The 15361-nt window shown below is 35.9% G+C and overlaps 1 protein-coding gene across 7 annotated transcripts in view; it reads right to left on the bottom strand.

Moving 5' to 3' along the window:
* Nucleotides 1-2512: 2512 nt before the first annotated feature.
* PRKACB (protein kinase cAMP-activated catalytic subunit beta) overlaps nt 2513-15361 on the bottom strand; it is a 148214-nt gene continuing 135365 nt past the window's right edge. For all 7 annotated transcript variants that reach the window (XM_017499807.1, XM_037728277.1, XM_017499804.1 and 4 more), the window contains one exon: nt 2513-5804. In XM_017499807.1, coding sequence (XP_017355296.1) covers nt 5679-5804 — 126 coding nt within the window. In that variant the 3' untranslated portion in view covers nt 2513-5678. The remainder of the gene's footprint in view (nt 5805-15361) is intronic.

Raw genomic sequence — 15361 nt, 5'->3', positions numbered from 1 at the left:
AAAGATACTTGCACAAGCATGTTTATAGCAGCACAGTTCACGATTCCAAAAATATAGAACCAGCCCAAATGCCCATCAGCCAATGAGTAAAGAAAATATGGTTTCTATATACCATGGAATACTGCTCTTCCATAAAAAGGAATGTATTAATGGCGTTTGTAGCAACCTGGATGGGATTGGAGACTATTACTCTAAGTGAAGTAACTCAGGAATAGAAAACCAAACATCGTATGTTCTCACTCATAATCAGGAGCTAAGCTATGACACAAAGGCATTAGAGTGAAACAATAGACTTTGGGGACTCAGGGGAAAGGGTGGGAGGGGGGTGAGGGATAAAAGACTACATAATGGGTATAGTGTACCCTGCTTGGGTAATGGGTGTACCAAAATCTCAGAAATCACCACTAAAGAACTTATTCATGTAACCAAACACCACCTGTTTCCCCAACACCTACTGAAATAAAAATAAATTTTAAAAAAGAATAAATAAATAAAATAGGGAGATTAGCTTGGATTACTCGGGTGAGCCTAATATAATCACAAGGGTCTTTAAGAGTGAAACAGGGAGGCAGAAGAGAAAGTGAGAGTGATGCAGCATGAGAAGGACTTGGGCTAATGTTGCTGGCTTTGAAGATGGAGGAATGGCATCATCAGTCAAGGAAAGCAGGTGGCCTCTGGAAGGTGGAAGCTGGAAATGGCTTCTTCCCTGGAGCCTCCAGAAGGAAACGCATCTTGTCAATACCCCACTTTTAACCCAGTGTGGCTCACTGTGGCTGCTAGACCTCCTGAACTGTAAGAAAATAAATTTATGTTGTTCTAAGCTGCTAGGTTTGTGAAGACTTGTTAGAGCAGCGATAGAAAACTAAATACATTAAGGCCATCATTTGCTGTGAGCATTACTAACCCCTGAATAATCAGGAGAGGCCGAACCAGCTGGGGTATTCTCATTAACCCTTTATTTGCACTCCCACTTTCCTTTTGGCTATTTCATTGTTAGTATCACCACTAAACGATGGGCAGAGACCATAAACTCAATGAATCTGGTGTGCTGAATTTTATGTTACATTAGGACTGCTTCAAGAGGAGAGCTATCCTTCTACGGGGTAAGTCTGACCAGGAGTTAGTAGTGGTTTGAGTTACCCATGCTTTCCCTTACTCTTAGCATCTTAGTGGCTACTGTTTCCTGCTTGTATTCCAAGAAGAACAGAAACAAGATAGTAGGTGCATTGAGGTTTGTGACCACACTTACTTTTTTTTTTGGCCTGTGGTAAATACAGTTTTGCCCAAATATAAAGCATATGAAGAGAAATCAATACAAGCCTTTTACCACAAGAATACTTAGTTTAGCAGGTATATTATTAATAGTTTGTTATGGCTACCAAGAAGAAGTATCACAGACTGGGCAGCTTAAACAACTGAAATTTATTTTTTCGCAATTCTGGAGTCTAGAAGTCCAAAATCAAGATGTTGGTAGAGTCAGCTTCTTCTGAAGCCTCTGTCCTTGTCCTGTAGATGGTCATCTTTTCCCTATGTCTTCATGTGGTCCTCCCTTTGTCTGTGTGCTTTTTATGAGGACATGAATCATCTTGGATGAAGACTCACCCATATGACCTCATTTTACTCTAACTCTTTAAAGGCCTTATCTCCTAAAACAATCATATGCTAAGGTATTAGCGGTTAGAATTTCAGTATGAATTTTGTTCACAGCTCACAATCCAGGCCATAACACCATGCAAAAAGGCTATTAAATAAGCATATGGAAAATCTTCAAAAAAGTTTAAATGAAAATAAGTACTTAACTTCATATTCAGTATTTGTGCACAAGAGAAAATTTACAGTTAAATAGATTTCAAATGATGATAGTTCTGCAGTGAAGACATACCTAGATTTTTGTAATTAGTTTTACAAGGAAATGAGAAAACTGCAATTTATATTAAACCCTGATAATGATAAAATGAAGTGAGCACTGGTATAAAAATAATAAGCTCCATGTTATAAAATGCATAAATATAAATGTAAGAACAATCATACAAAATGGCAAGCCATTAAAATTATCTAAATAAATGATTATTTCTTGAGGTAAAGGACAACTATGGAAATACACACTAATTAACTTGGCTAAAATGAAAAGAGGTAATGTGTAGCTCAAAAACACTCCTGAAGAAAAAATTAGAATAGTTCATTGTTACAGTATAAGGATGAAAGCTCTTGAAGTATCAAATCCTTTAAATATGAATATTTAGAACATTGTGTTAGAAGTAATCTGAACCAATATGAGACATGAGAAGGAAGTAGAAATACTTTTGAGAAACTATGTAATGAATCTAGCAGTTTCTTAGTAAACATCTAGTGTGAGTACACTGGTGGATATATTCCTCACGCATCTGCTCTGCTCCCACCACCCAGAAACCAACCCAAATACATAAAAACTAGGAATCTATAAGCATCTCTTGTATCAGCGGAAAATAAATCCGAAGATAAGGGCATCAACCAGAATTCAAGACTCAATCAATTGTCTTATCCATTGAAGAGACTTTAATTTTGCAGTTATTGATTAATTAAAAAACACAGTTGTTTTCAGCATTTCCTAGCTACAGTAGCGCATAGGAAATTCCATTCTAAACAAAGAAGTAATTAATGAAATAACAACACACCTTAACATTTTACATTGATAGGTTACAGTTTACAAGGTGCTTTCACATACATTATTTCATTTGATTCTTACAACAAGCAGAAAAAACAGTGGGAAAGAATTTTTTTTTTTCAGGCTTACAATGAGTATTTTCAGGCCAATGGGCAGTCAATACAAGAATATACCAAGAATGAGACAGCAATACCCATAAGCCACAGTATCTTTTTTGGTAGGTTGACAGTTTGATGCAACTGGGTATTCAGCATCAGTGAATGAGAAAGGAATTAGGACAGACACTAAGGTTCTTAGGATATTCAAAGTATTTTAAGAATACTGTCAGAGATAGGAAGAAAGATGCCCTAAAATATATCACCTTACTGACACTTGCTTCAAAGCAATATATCCTTTCAAAATACCAGATAAAAAGGCAATCTTGTCAACCACTGTGAAAGTTAGGAGGAATCTTACAAACTGCCTAATCCAATTCTTCCATTTTACAGATAAGAGAACTGAGGCTGAGATCATACTGTTTTCCAGCCTGAAACTCAGATGTCTTGACTTTCAGTCTAGGGTTCCTTCTTATACAATGCCATCTCTTAATTATTTACGGAGCGTAATATAATATCTTCTGTTTTAAATAATGTAATTTGAGGTTAAATACTAATTTATGCTATTTATTTCGTATTCAAGTTTTTAACCTGTTCTTGGCTAAATTGTGGCTGAAATTGGGAATTTTACATACTTTAAAAATATTCTAATTTAGTGTACTTGATTGGTCAGAAATGGACTCCCTTGACTTATTTGCTCATGACAAGCTTGCTCGCTCATAGCCTTTAAATAGAGTGGCCTTAAAATGGAATGGCTGAATAGCCCTCAAAAGCAATGTATGTCTAGGGGTCATCTACCTAAGGTAGATTCTATCATTGGGCACTAGTAATTTCATAGAAAAAAATATTTTTTAGAATTCATAGAAATCTTTTTGATTACTGAAAACTAAATTGTAATAATCAAATTGTTATCCCCATGACTTATTAAAATAATTTTACAATAATATACAACAAAGCTACCATAGAATTTGTAGTTTACATATAGAATACATTGGTCAGCATGTTTTGGGTCTAAATGAAATACAAGAAAATTAAAATATTTTATACAAATGATGTTTTAAATTTATTAACATGATGATATGCTTTTGTTACATAAAACTTGCTAGAGCAGAGTATTTTAAATTGCACATTTTAAATATAGATGGACCAGTGAAATCAATATTGGCCTTTACGTGACATTACCATGCAGAAACACTTGATAACTGAAAGACATATAGATTGGTAGAAGAACATCTCAGACAGGATTTTTTTTAAGTCTTCAAAGATTTTACAAGGGTGTGGTACGGATGAAAAGAAGTGATGTGAGTGACCTACCTGCACCGATAATACAGCAAATAGAATGGTTATATACATTAAGATCAGTTTGATTTAAAACAACTCACTTTATATGCATGTAAATTGATCATAAAAACGAACCTAGTTTAACTCTTCTTGTGTGTAGTTTTAATGTAGGTCACTAAAACAGAGATAAAATCAGATGGGGAAAATTAAAAGCAAAGAAAAAGCAAAACAACTGAGATAAGCCACGGATTCTCAACAAACACTGAAATAAATGTGCAAAAGTGCTTGAAATTTCCACCTGACAGCAATGTTGTTGAGTCAGTTGGCAAAAAAGGTGTAGGAAAAAAACTAACCTCTCAAATACTAAAATTGTATCTGTACGATCATTTAGACATTCTGTTTACTGAGAGAAAAGAGGTTATAAATGATGAACTATCTGAAAATATCATACCTCAAAATGAAAATGCAATTGTGGCAGTTTGATACACTTTGTTCCCTTTCCTCATTGATGAGGCACGGGATGAAAGCAGAAGTTGCAGCAGTGCCCCTACCCTAGGCTCACAAATATAGTATACCAGAATCATTAGCTGGAGACAACTTCTTTCATTTTTAATGGTTACAAAACAAAACAGTTAACCCTTATTTAAATATAAGTACCTCTATATTGTTTCAGCAATCAAGCCTTTTTTTGACTTTGAAAAGTGTAAGTATTTATCCAAACCAATGTTCTTCTTAGTTTGCTTATTTTCCTTTAAAAAGTTTATGATGAGAACTATTAAAGAAACTTTAAAACTTTCATTAATCATGTTCTATTAAAATACTGGCTAAAATCCTTAAGGAACAGTTAAGGTTTAGAAAACTTAAACTCTTCTCTAATACCTACAAAAATGCTGGTACCAAGTGAGTGAATCTGAGTGATGATCCATATCATTAGTTTTTCCTGCTGAATGAGACACATTTGTCACACTACAAAGGCTGGTCACTTCATTACTCAAGGGGAGGAGGATATAAAAGGAGGGAAAGGGAACTAGAACCTTTGATTTATAGCAATCCAAATTTCTGGGTCTAGCTGTATGTACTAGTCTGCCAAAATTTATTGCCAGAATGGTGAATTCCAAGAAAGCTAGTCTTAATTTGTATAAATTTCCTTGGTGATAAGACAGTCTTCAAAAATTATCAAGAGTTTTGGCAAAACAGAGTCTGAGCTACCCAAAGTAAAAATAATTATTAGAAAGTTTATCTTCAAGCCATTGACCAACAACAATATTGGCAAAAAGCAACACTTATCCTTCCCTTCAAATATCACATAGCCATAACACTGCCCATCTGAAACACCAACAAAATAAAATGGAGCACTGTTTAGAGAAACCAATGAAACTGGAAAAGGAAGAAATGGATGTAGGAGAGGAGAAAGACAACCCAAAGAGAAGTAAGAAAGTGGTCTAGTACTGTGTTATGGCACAGACAATGCTTGCTTAGCGGTGCCTTGTTACATAGGTGGATGCAGAGTGCACACACGGGATGATGGCAATAAAGACCTCACTCAGTTGGAATGAAGGAACTAGGTAACTGCTTCAGCAAGGACGGTCTCAGCTCTACCTTATCTCTCAACAGAGTGCAAACACTGAGTGTGAGCTCGGATGTCATCTTGTTCCTCTTTAAAATTCATCAAATTCTCTTCCACATTTTTCTGTTATAGAGACACGGATATCTTCTTCTTCATAGTCATCAAAGTTGCTGGTATCTCCAGAGCCTCTAAACTTTGGTATGAATGGAGCTTCAACCTATTATTGAGAGAGAGAAAAAAAAAATAAGAAAAAGGAAAAAAAAAATTCCTGAGAGTTTCTAAACACAAAGAAAAATAAATTCCCACTGTTATTGCATGGTGGAATCAGTAGATGCCATTAGATTCCTAAAATATAATAGTGCTAGAAGAAGCAACAAGCAGGAGGTTAGCTATTAATCTCAACATTTTCATTCAAGGAAGTATGCAGGTCAATGAAATACTTAAGAAATTTCTTGGATAATTACCAAAATTCTGGCTCCTAAGGCTATAAAACTTTAGTCTTCCTTTTTCAGTTCCTTGTTTTTTAAAACCTTATCTTTTTCTATCCCTTTTGTAAAAATTCTTTTCTCCTGAAGTTACAGATAAATCTCAGACTTACTTTTAATTGCTTTCCTTTATTAATTCCCAAGTTTATTTTGTTTAAAATAGCTGGCCATCAAAACTTTCTGAGAAGTTGGAAAGAAACATATCTCTTTTAGAATGAGAGAACTGTTAAACCTTAAACAGTTTTCTCCTTTGATCCTGAAAGTAAAATGTCTTTCCACTACTTCGATTATGGTCTTCTGTAAAGATTAAATGGGGATACTGAATACATTTGAGGAAAAGATTTTAAAAACTTAAAAAAAAAATTCACAATTCGCACAGCCTTTATAGAATTTACAAACTACTAGAGTTGCTTTATTTTGTTCTCAATACAACACTGTGAGGAAGGAAGGACAGGTGTTCTTACTCCCATTTTACAGATTATAAAAGAGTCAACCAAATTCACATGACTAATAAGCGGCTAAAGCAGGTTTCAAATTCATGATTCTCTACTTCTGGCCCACAGTTCTCCAAAGGTTTTTAACTTATATCCCTTTCACTAAGACGTTTTCTAGTACATTATGTACTTATCTACTTATAAATTATTTAGGTGCATGACTATGCTATTATACAAGATATACATACAAATAAGGCATTTAAAAAGAATAAGGTAAAAATAAGCAGGAATGGGACTTCTCATATTATCTTTTTGTTTGACAGCTGGCTGCTTTGCAGGCCCTGTTTTGGGGACTGCTGTTTTGCATGCTCCAGTAGAATGAGCTAAGCAGATAGCTACCTAATGTCTAGCTAGCCAGCAATTTAGAATAACAAATCTATTGGGGCAATCATGTGGAGAAAATGATTGTACAGTTTGAGTTGTTCAGGCCACTTCTTTGTTCTGCCTTTTTTATTCCCTTGATGCATTTGGAGATGCATCAGAGAATAAGGAAGACAATGAAAACTATTCATATTTACTATGATTTTTGCACTGTTGTGCATAGTTATAATAGTTGAGAAGATATTAAAATAAATGGCTAAATTAAAGTACTCTATTATTTCTATTTGTAAATTGTCCAGGGAGCCTTACATCTGTTTCATTGATAATCAAGATTCGGCTGTCAATCAATTTGTCCATTTCTACAAACTGTATGTTACAATGTGCTGCTTGTTGGTAGGTTAGCTGTTTATTACCTGGGATAAGTCAAGCCCTTTGAAAAGCACATAAACTCTAAAAGAGTAGTGGCAGTTTAGTTCTACCCCATTTTAGAAATAATTATTAAAAACTAAACACATAACATGAATAGATTAGTAAATAATTGCTATTTGGCAGAATATTTTATTTCTAAATATAAATATGAAAAGATTCAAATACATTATAAATCTTTAGAATACTAATAATACTAAGTTCACAAACCTCAAGGAAGTCTAAAAAATATACCTCTAAAAAGCATTAATTAACAATAAATAAAATAATAACGGTAATATAAGTAATGATAGAAAGAAAAGGAAATGGATGATTTTATTGGAAACATAAATTTCTTAAATTGACTCAAGAAGTGAAAACTTGAAGAGACCAATATCCAAGAATTAGTTTGTTAAAATTGATAAGGAATAGACATAAGATGATTCTATGTTCCTAAATTTTCTGAAGAACAAAAGCATAGAAACTTTCTAAACTCATTTTATGAATCCCATATAATCCCAACTTCAGAAAAACAGAAACTATAGATTAATAAAACTTATGACTATGGAAGTAAAAAGCCCAAATAAAATTTTAGCAGATAGATTCAGGCAAATATTAAAATCATACCCCATGATTAAATGGTATTCATTCCAGGAAAGTGAGGATGTCTCCCTGATATAATTCATCACACTAACATGTTAAAAAAGATAAAGTAAGTATATTAAGAATCAACAACATTTCGTTAATCTGATAAAGAATACCTATCTCAGTCAAATGGCCAACTTTATATTTGGTGGTAAAACATGAAAGGCAACAAGCTATAGAAATGATCCCAGAAAATATATTCTAGTGCATTTCAATTCAAAGCAGGAACAAGACATTAAAATATTGTTGTAGGCATTTTAATAAATATAATAAAACAAAAATGGAAATGGAAATACTGAAAAGGGACAGACAAAATGATATACCAATCTCTTGTGATTGTCAATAAAAATCCAAAGGAATCATTGAAAAATGTGGAAATCAGTAACAGAATTTAGTAGATGGCCAATTATAATATAAACATAGAAATTATGTTTTGCCCATATCCTACTATAATGGTAAAGCAAACACATTAATAATAGCAATCAAAATATACATTTAATCAATAACTTTAAGACATAAATTCATTCCTGTATGGAGGAAAGAGGGTTTCTAAAACTTTACTGAAGGACAAAAGATATTTGAGTAAATACAGAAGCAACATGTTCATAACGGTAAATTCTCAAGATTAAGGTTCTCTCCTAATTAATATGCAACTTTACTGTTAATCTCCAAATTCAATAAATCTTTAGAAAGACCAAAAAAACAAACCGTTGGTAAGTCTAATTAAAAAAGAAAGAGAAAATATACAGGAGATAAGGACGATTTTCTAGGAAATATAAATTACCTAATCACTCTAAAATAAAGCATATGGGGCAAGAAAACAAAAAATTTAGAAAGGGTAAACAAGGGTGAAGAAAATATTATAATATTATTTAATATTCATTAAAATATTATAGAGCTACATAAAGCAGTAACATACACAGTACAAGAACAGACAAAAAGAACTCATGAAAAATAAAGGTCAGGGCTTCACGATGGCTGACCCAGAACTCTCCTCCACAAAGAAGGACCTAAACATTGAGTAGATAATTACATGTTGAAAAGAGCCTCTAAGATAGAACAGTGAAATTTAGCAGGGAAGTGACAGCGAACATCTGAGGCGCAGAAGCAAAAGGAAGTAAAGCAGCTGGCATGGCTGGGACCAGCTGGGAGCCAGAAGAGGTTATCCAGTGTGGGGAAAGGGTAACTGAGAAATCCCCAGTGGTCCACATTTCCACCACAGACTCTTGCAATCCTAGCCATGTAAGATGCCCACAACCCTTGTGAATTCTGACATAAGTATAGGGACCTGCCTAGAGTTCACACAACAGCACTGTTCCAGAGAGGGAGTTTGTGCTGGGTCCTACACCCCCCAGGACCCAAGAAACTGAAGCACAGTGCCATTTTGAGAGGCCAACTACCATTAGACTGTATGTGTCTCTATATACCTGGAGCCCCACTGACAGCAACCCATGTCCATCAAGAGGGCCGCAGTGGCACAGTGCTGGCTGGACCCAATGGTGTAGCAGGGTCCCCAGTACTTTAGCCCACACAATGTCCTCCACTGCAAAGAACAGGTAGGGAAGCACACTAGGCAAGGCTGTTTCTGGTGTAAAGGAAGCCAAAGTACACACTCCCCAGAGCCTGAGAGCCACCTGCCTGGGGCCACTGCCACTGATAGCAATGCCCAGCCCCCACAGCAGGGCTGCCATGTATTTGCACCACCTGCAGTGGGCCTGAGAACTGGTCCACCTGGGTGCTATCCGAGGGCATGAGGACAGACTCACCCTGCCTACCACCTTCCATGTATTTTGTTCAGGGGCCTAGGAATAGTCCTTTCCTGTCTACCAGAGTCTGCATCTGGGTGCACCAATGGGGGCCTGAGGACAGGCCTGTCCCTTTAGGTGCAACCCCTCCCAGTGCCCCGGCACACTACCTGGGGAGCACCTCCCTCTGTCTATCACTCTGGGTACATATATATACACGATTGGGAAGCATTAAAAAAAACTCAGGCCATTAGCCACTGGCATCAAAACATGCTGCCCAGAGACCTGAAGACTGCCCTGTCCACCAGAGCCTACAACCACAGGTACAACAGGGGAGCCTGAGGACAGGCCCTCCCTGCCTAGTGGTACCTCCCACAGTGACTGAATGCACTGTCTGGAGGCTTGGGGATCCATCTGCCCTGCTTGCTGCTTCTGGCATGCACATGCACCACCAGGGCGTCTAACTAAACAGACCCAAACCACACACTGCCTGCACTCAAACACATTGTTTGAGGGCCTGGGGATTGCCTGACTTGGCCCACCACACCCTGTGCCCATGTGCACCATTGAGGGGCCTGAGTAAAGGCCTGCACTTCCTGGCACTGCAACCCCAATGCTCAAGTATGCCATCTGAGGGCCTGGGGATTGCCCTGCTGCACCCACTAATGGCCTGAGGCTGGACCTGCCCAGTCTGCCACCACTACCACTGCTGGCACTTACCCACACATGCCACCTGAGGGCTTAGGGCCTGTCCTGTCCAGTCTGTTGCTATCACCACTAGCAGCAGTGTGTACTACCTGGGAGCCTGAGGGTTGGCCTGCCATCACTACTACCATTGCTGATGCTATACATGCTACACAGGAGACTAAGGACTCATCTATATGTCCAGCCTACTACTGCCACTACTGGTAAACAAGCCACACGGAGACCTAAGAATTGGCCCATGTAGAGCTGCTATAACTGATGCCAGTGTATGCCCACCAGGGGACCAAGGGCAGGTATGCTTGGCCTGCTGCTACCACCACTGGGACCTGAGGATCAGGATGCCTGGTGTCCCTGCCCCCAGCAAAGCCTCACCACAGCCTCCACTAACAACTGAGGCCTAAGCCACTGAGGAAATCACAGACACCCACTGATGCTAATTATAGCTGAAGAAATCATAGAGACTTCACTACTGTATGCACTCAGAATAAAAACTAAAATTAAGGAGAAAAAGCAAACCAACATGATGATACATGTACAGAAAAAAGTCTTACCCTACAAAAACTAGTCCTAAAAACTGTAGGAAATGGCTGTTACACCAGATGTGGAGATGTTAATGTAAGTATACTAGAAACATGAAAAAGGAAAGAAACATGATACCTCCAAAAGAACATAATTCTCCAGCAACAGATTCCAATTAAAAAAAAAGATTAAATGTCTGAAAAAAATTCAAAATAATGGTATTAAAGAAGTTCAGTGAGATGGGAGAACACAGAAAAACAATACAAAGAAATTAAGAAAACAAATCAGGATATGAGTAAGAAATTCAACAAAGAAATAGATAGTGCAAAAAAAGAACCAAACAGAAATCCTGGAACTGAAGAATTCAATGAATAAAATAAAAAATAAAACTGAGAGCTTTGACAATAGACTAGATCAAGGAGAAGAACTGAGGACAAGCCTTTTGAAATAATTCAGACAAAACCCCTCAAAAAGAATAAAAAGGAAAAATGAATAAACAAAGCATACATGGGATAGGGGACACATTAAAGCAATCAAATATTCAAATTTTGGGTTTTCCAGAATGTAAAGAGATGGGTAAAGACATAGGTAACCTATTTAATAATAGGTGAAAACTTCCCAGTTCTTTTAGGAGATTTAGAAATCCAGATACAGGAAGCTCAAAGATCAAATAGATAACAATCCAAATAGGTGTTTTCCAAGACACACTATAGTGAAACTGTCAAAAGTCAAAGACAAAGACAGAAATCTAAAAAGAGCAAGGTAAAAGCATCAAGTCACATGTAAGGGAACTTCCATCAAACTAATGTGGCTTTCTCAGGGGAAACCCTGCAGTCCAGGAGAGAACGGGATGATATATTCAAAGTACTAAAAGAAAAAAAATAACTCTGCCATCAAAGGTAAACAGCTAGCTTAAAACTAACCAAGAAAACTTTTCTTCAAAAATTAAGGAGAAAAAAAGTCTTTCTCCACAAGCAAAAACTGAGGGAATTATCACTATTACACCAGCTGTACAAGAAATGCTTAAGGTAGTCCTACATCTGGGAGTGAAACAATGACATTTGCCATTATGAAACAAGAAGGTATAAAAGTCACTGGTAGGGCAGACACATAAATGAGAAAGAGAAAGGATTCAAATGTTACCATGAGAGAAAACCATCGAACTACAATGATAAACAGTAAGAGAGAGAGAAAGAAAGGAATGAAGGATATACAAAGCAACCAGAAAACACTTTTTAAAATGACAAAAATAAGTCCTCACCTATAAATAATAACTTTAAAAGTAAATGAATTAGATTATCCACTTGAAAGATATAGACTGGCTGAATATATAAACACAACATGATCTAACTATATGCTGCTTACAAAAAAACTCACTTCACCTGTAAATACACAGATAGACTGAAAGTGAAGAGATGGAAAAAGATTCCATACAAATGGAAAACAAAAACAAGCAGGAGTATCTAAATTTATATCCAATAAAGGAAACTTTAAGTCAAAACAGTAAAAAGAAACAAAGAAGGTCATTACATAATGATAAAGGGATCAATTCCAAATATATACGAATCCAATACTAGAACACACAGATATATAAAGCAAATATTATCAGAACTAAAAAGAGAGACAGACTCCAATACAATAATAATTGAGGAATTTAATATTCCATTCCCAGCATTGTACAGATTATTGAGACAGAGAATCAACCAAAAAATTGGAAATAAACTGCACTGTAGACAAATGTACCTAGAAGACATTTATACATTTTAGCCAATAGTTGCAGAATACACATTCTTCTAATAAGCACACAGAACATTCTCCAGGATAGACCATTTATGTTAGGCCACAAAACAAGTCTCAACAAATTTTAAAAACTTGAAATCATATCAAGCATTTTCTCAAATCCTGATGGAAAAAACTAGAAATCAATAGCAACAAGCACTTTGGAATCTGTATAAATAGATGGAAATGAAACAATATGCTCCTGAATGATTACTGGACTAATGAAGAAATTAAGAAAGAAATAAAAAAATTCTTAAAGCAAACAAAAATGAAAACACAATATACCAAAACCTATGGAATATAACAAACGCAGTGCTAAGGAGAAGTTTACAGCAATAAACGCCTACACCAAGAAGTATAAAGATTTCAAATAAGCGACCTAATAATGTACCTCAAGGAACTAGAAAAGCAAGAACAAAACAAACAAAATTAGTAGAAGGAAAGAAATAATAAAGATCAGAGCATAGCAAAATGAAATAGAGAAAAAACATACAAATGATTATCAAAATGATAGGTTGTTTTTGTGAAAAAATAACCAAAATTGATAAACTGCTAGCTAGATTAACCAAGGAAAAAAGAGAGAGGACCCAAATAAACAAAATCAGAAATAAAAATATGTTACAACTGATACCACAGAAATACAAGAGATCATTGGAGCCCATTATAAACAACTATATGCTAACTAACTGGAAAACCTAGAAGAAATGGATAAACCCTTGGACACATACAACTTACGAAGACTGAATCAGAAAGAAATAGAAAATCTTAACAGACCAATAATGAGGAACAGATTGCATATGTAATAAAAAGATTCCCACCAAACATTAAAGAAAAGCCCAGGGCTGGATGGCTTTATTGCTCAATTCTATCAACCTTATAAAGAAGAACTAGCATCAATTCATCTCATACCATTCCAAAAAATTGGAGAAGAGGGAATTCTTCCTAACTCATTCTACAAGGCCAGCAGTACTCTGATACAAAACCAGACAATACACAACAACAACAACAAAAGAACACTACCAGATAATATTTCTGACAAATATAGACACAAATATCCTTAACAAAATACTAGCTAACAAAAATCCAATAACACATCGAATATATAATACACCATGATCAAGGGGGATTTATCTCAGGGATGCAAAGATCATTCAATATATGCAAATCAATTAACATGATATATCACGTTAGTAGAAGGAACAACGAAAATGATATGATCCTCTCAATAAATGCAGAAAAAAGCATTAGATAAAAGTTAACATCCCCTCCTGATAAAAACTCTCAACAAATTAGGCATAGAAGATCCTCAACATAATAAAGGCCATATATGACAAACTCACAGCTAACTGAATGAGGAAAAGTTGAAATCGTCTTTCCTCTAACAACTGGAACAAGACAAGGATGTCCACTTTCACCACTCCTATTCAACATAGTAATGGAAGTCCTAGCCAGATCAATCAGGGAAGAGAAAAAAATACAAAGCAACTAAATAGAAAAAGAGGATGTCAAACTGTCCCTCTTTTCAGGTGACATGATCTTATATGTAGAAAAACCTAAAGACTCCACCAAAGCATTCTTAGAACTGATAAACAAATTAAGTAAAGGTACAGAATAGAAAATTAAGATAAAAAATCAGTGACATTTCATATATCAATAATGATCTAGCTAAGAAAGAAATCAAGGATGTAGTCCATTTATAATAGCTGCAAAAAATAAAATAAAATACCTAGGAATAAATTTAACCAAAGAGGTGAAGGACCTCTGCAAGAAAAACTACAAAACACTGATGAAAAAATTAAAAAGGACACAAACAAATAGAAAGACAACTCATGGTCATGAATCAGAAAAATCAATATTATTAAAATGATCAAACTATCCAAGGGAAGCTATGGATTCAATGTAATTCCTGTCAAAATACCAATTATATTCTTCACAGAAACAGAAAAAAACCCCTAAAATTTGTATGGAACCACAAAAGAGCCTGAATAGCCAAAGTAATCCAGAGCAAAAAGAGCAAGGCTGTGACATCACACTACCTGACTTCAAAATATACTACAAAGCAAGAGTAACTAAAACAGCATGGTAGTGGTATAAAAACAGACACAGAGATCAATGGAACAGAACAGAGAGCCCAGAAATAAATCCACATATTACAGAGAACTGATTTTTGACAAAGGCACCAAGAACATACAATGGGGAAAGGACATTCTCTTCAATAAATGGTGCTGAAAAAACTGGATATCCATATGCAAAGGCTTAAACCAGACCCCTCTCTCTTACCATATCTCCAAATCTAAAAATGAATTAAGTACTTAAAAATATGGCCCAACCCATAAAAATTATAGAAGAAAACACAGGGGAAATGCTCTAGTTAAAGATTGGTCTAGTTAAGGATTTTTTATGGGCCAGGTGCAGTGTCTCATGCCTGTAATCCCAGCATTTTGGGAGGCTGAGGCAGGTGGATTGCCTGAGGTCAGGAGTTTGAAACCAGCCTGACCACCATGGTGAAACCCTGTTGTACTAAAAATACAAAAGTTAGCTGGGCCTGGTGCTGGGCGCCTGTAATCCCAGCTACTCAGGAGGCTGAGGCAGGAGAATTGCTTGAGCCAGGGATGTGGAGGTTGCAGTGAACTGAGATTGTGCCATTGCACTACAGCCTGGGCAACAAGAGCAAAA

Source organism: Cebus imitator, unplaced genomic scaffold (assembly GCF_001604975.1).
Source record: "Cebus imitator isolate Cc_AM_T3 unplaced genomic scaffold, Cebus_imitator-1.0 Scaffold261, whole genome shotgun sequence".
Taxonomy (NCBI): domain Eukaryota; kingdom Metazoa; phylum Chordata; class Mammalia; order Primates; family Cebidae; genus Cebus; species Cebus imitator.
Note: the sequence above shows the minus strand (reverse complement) of the source record. Positions and strands in the feature narration are given on the sequence as shown.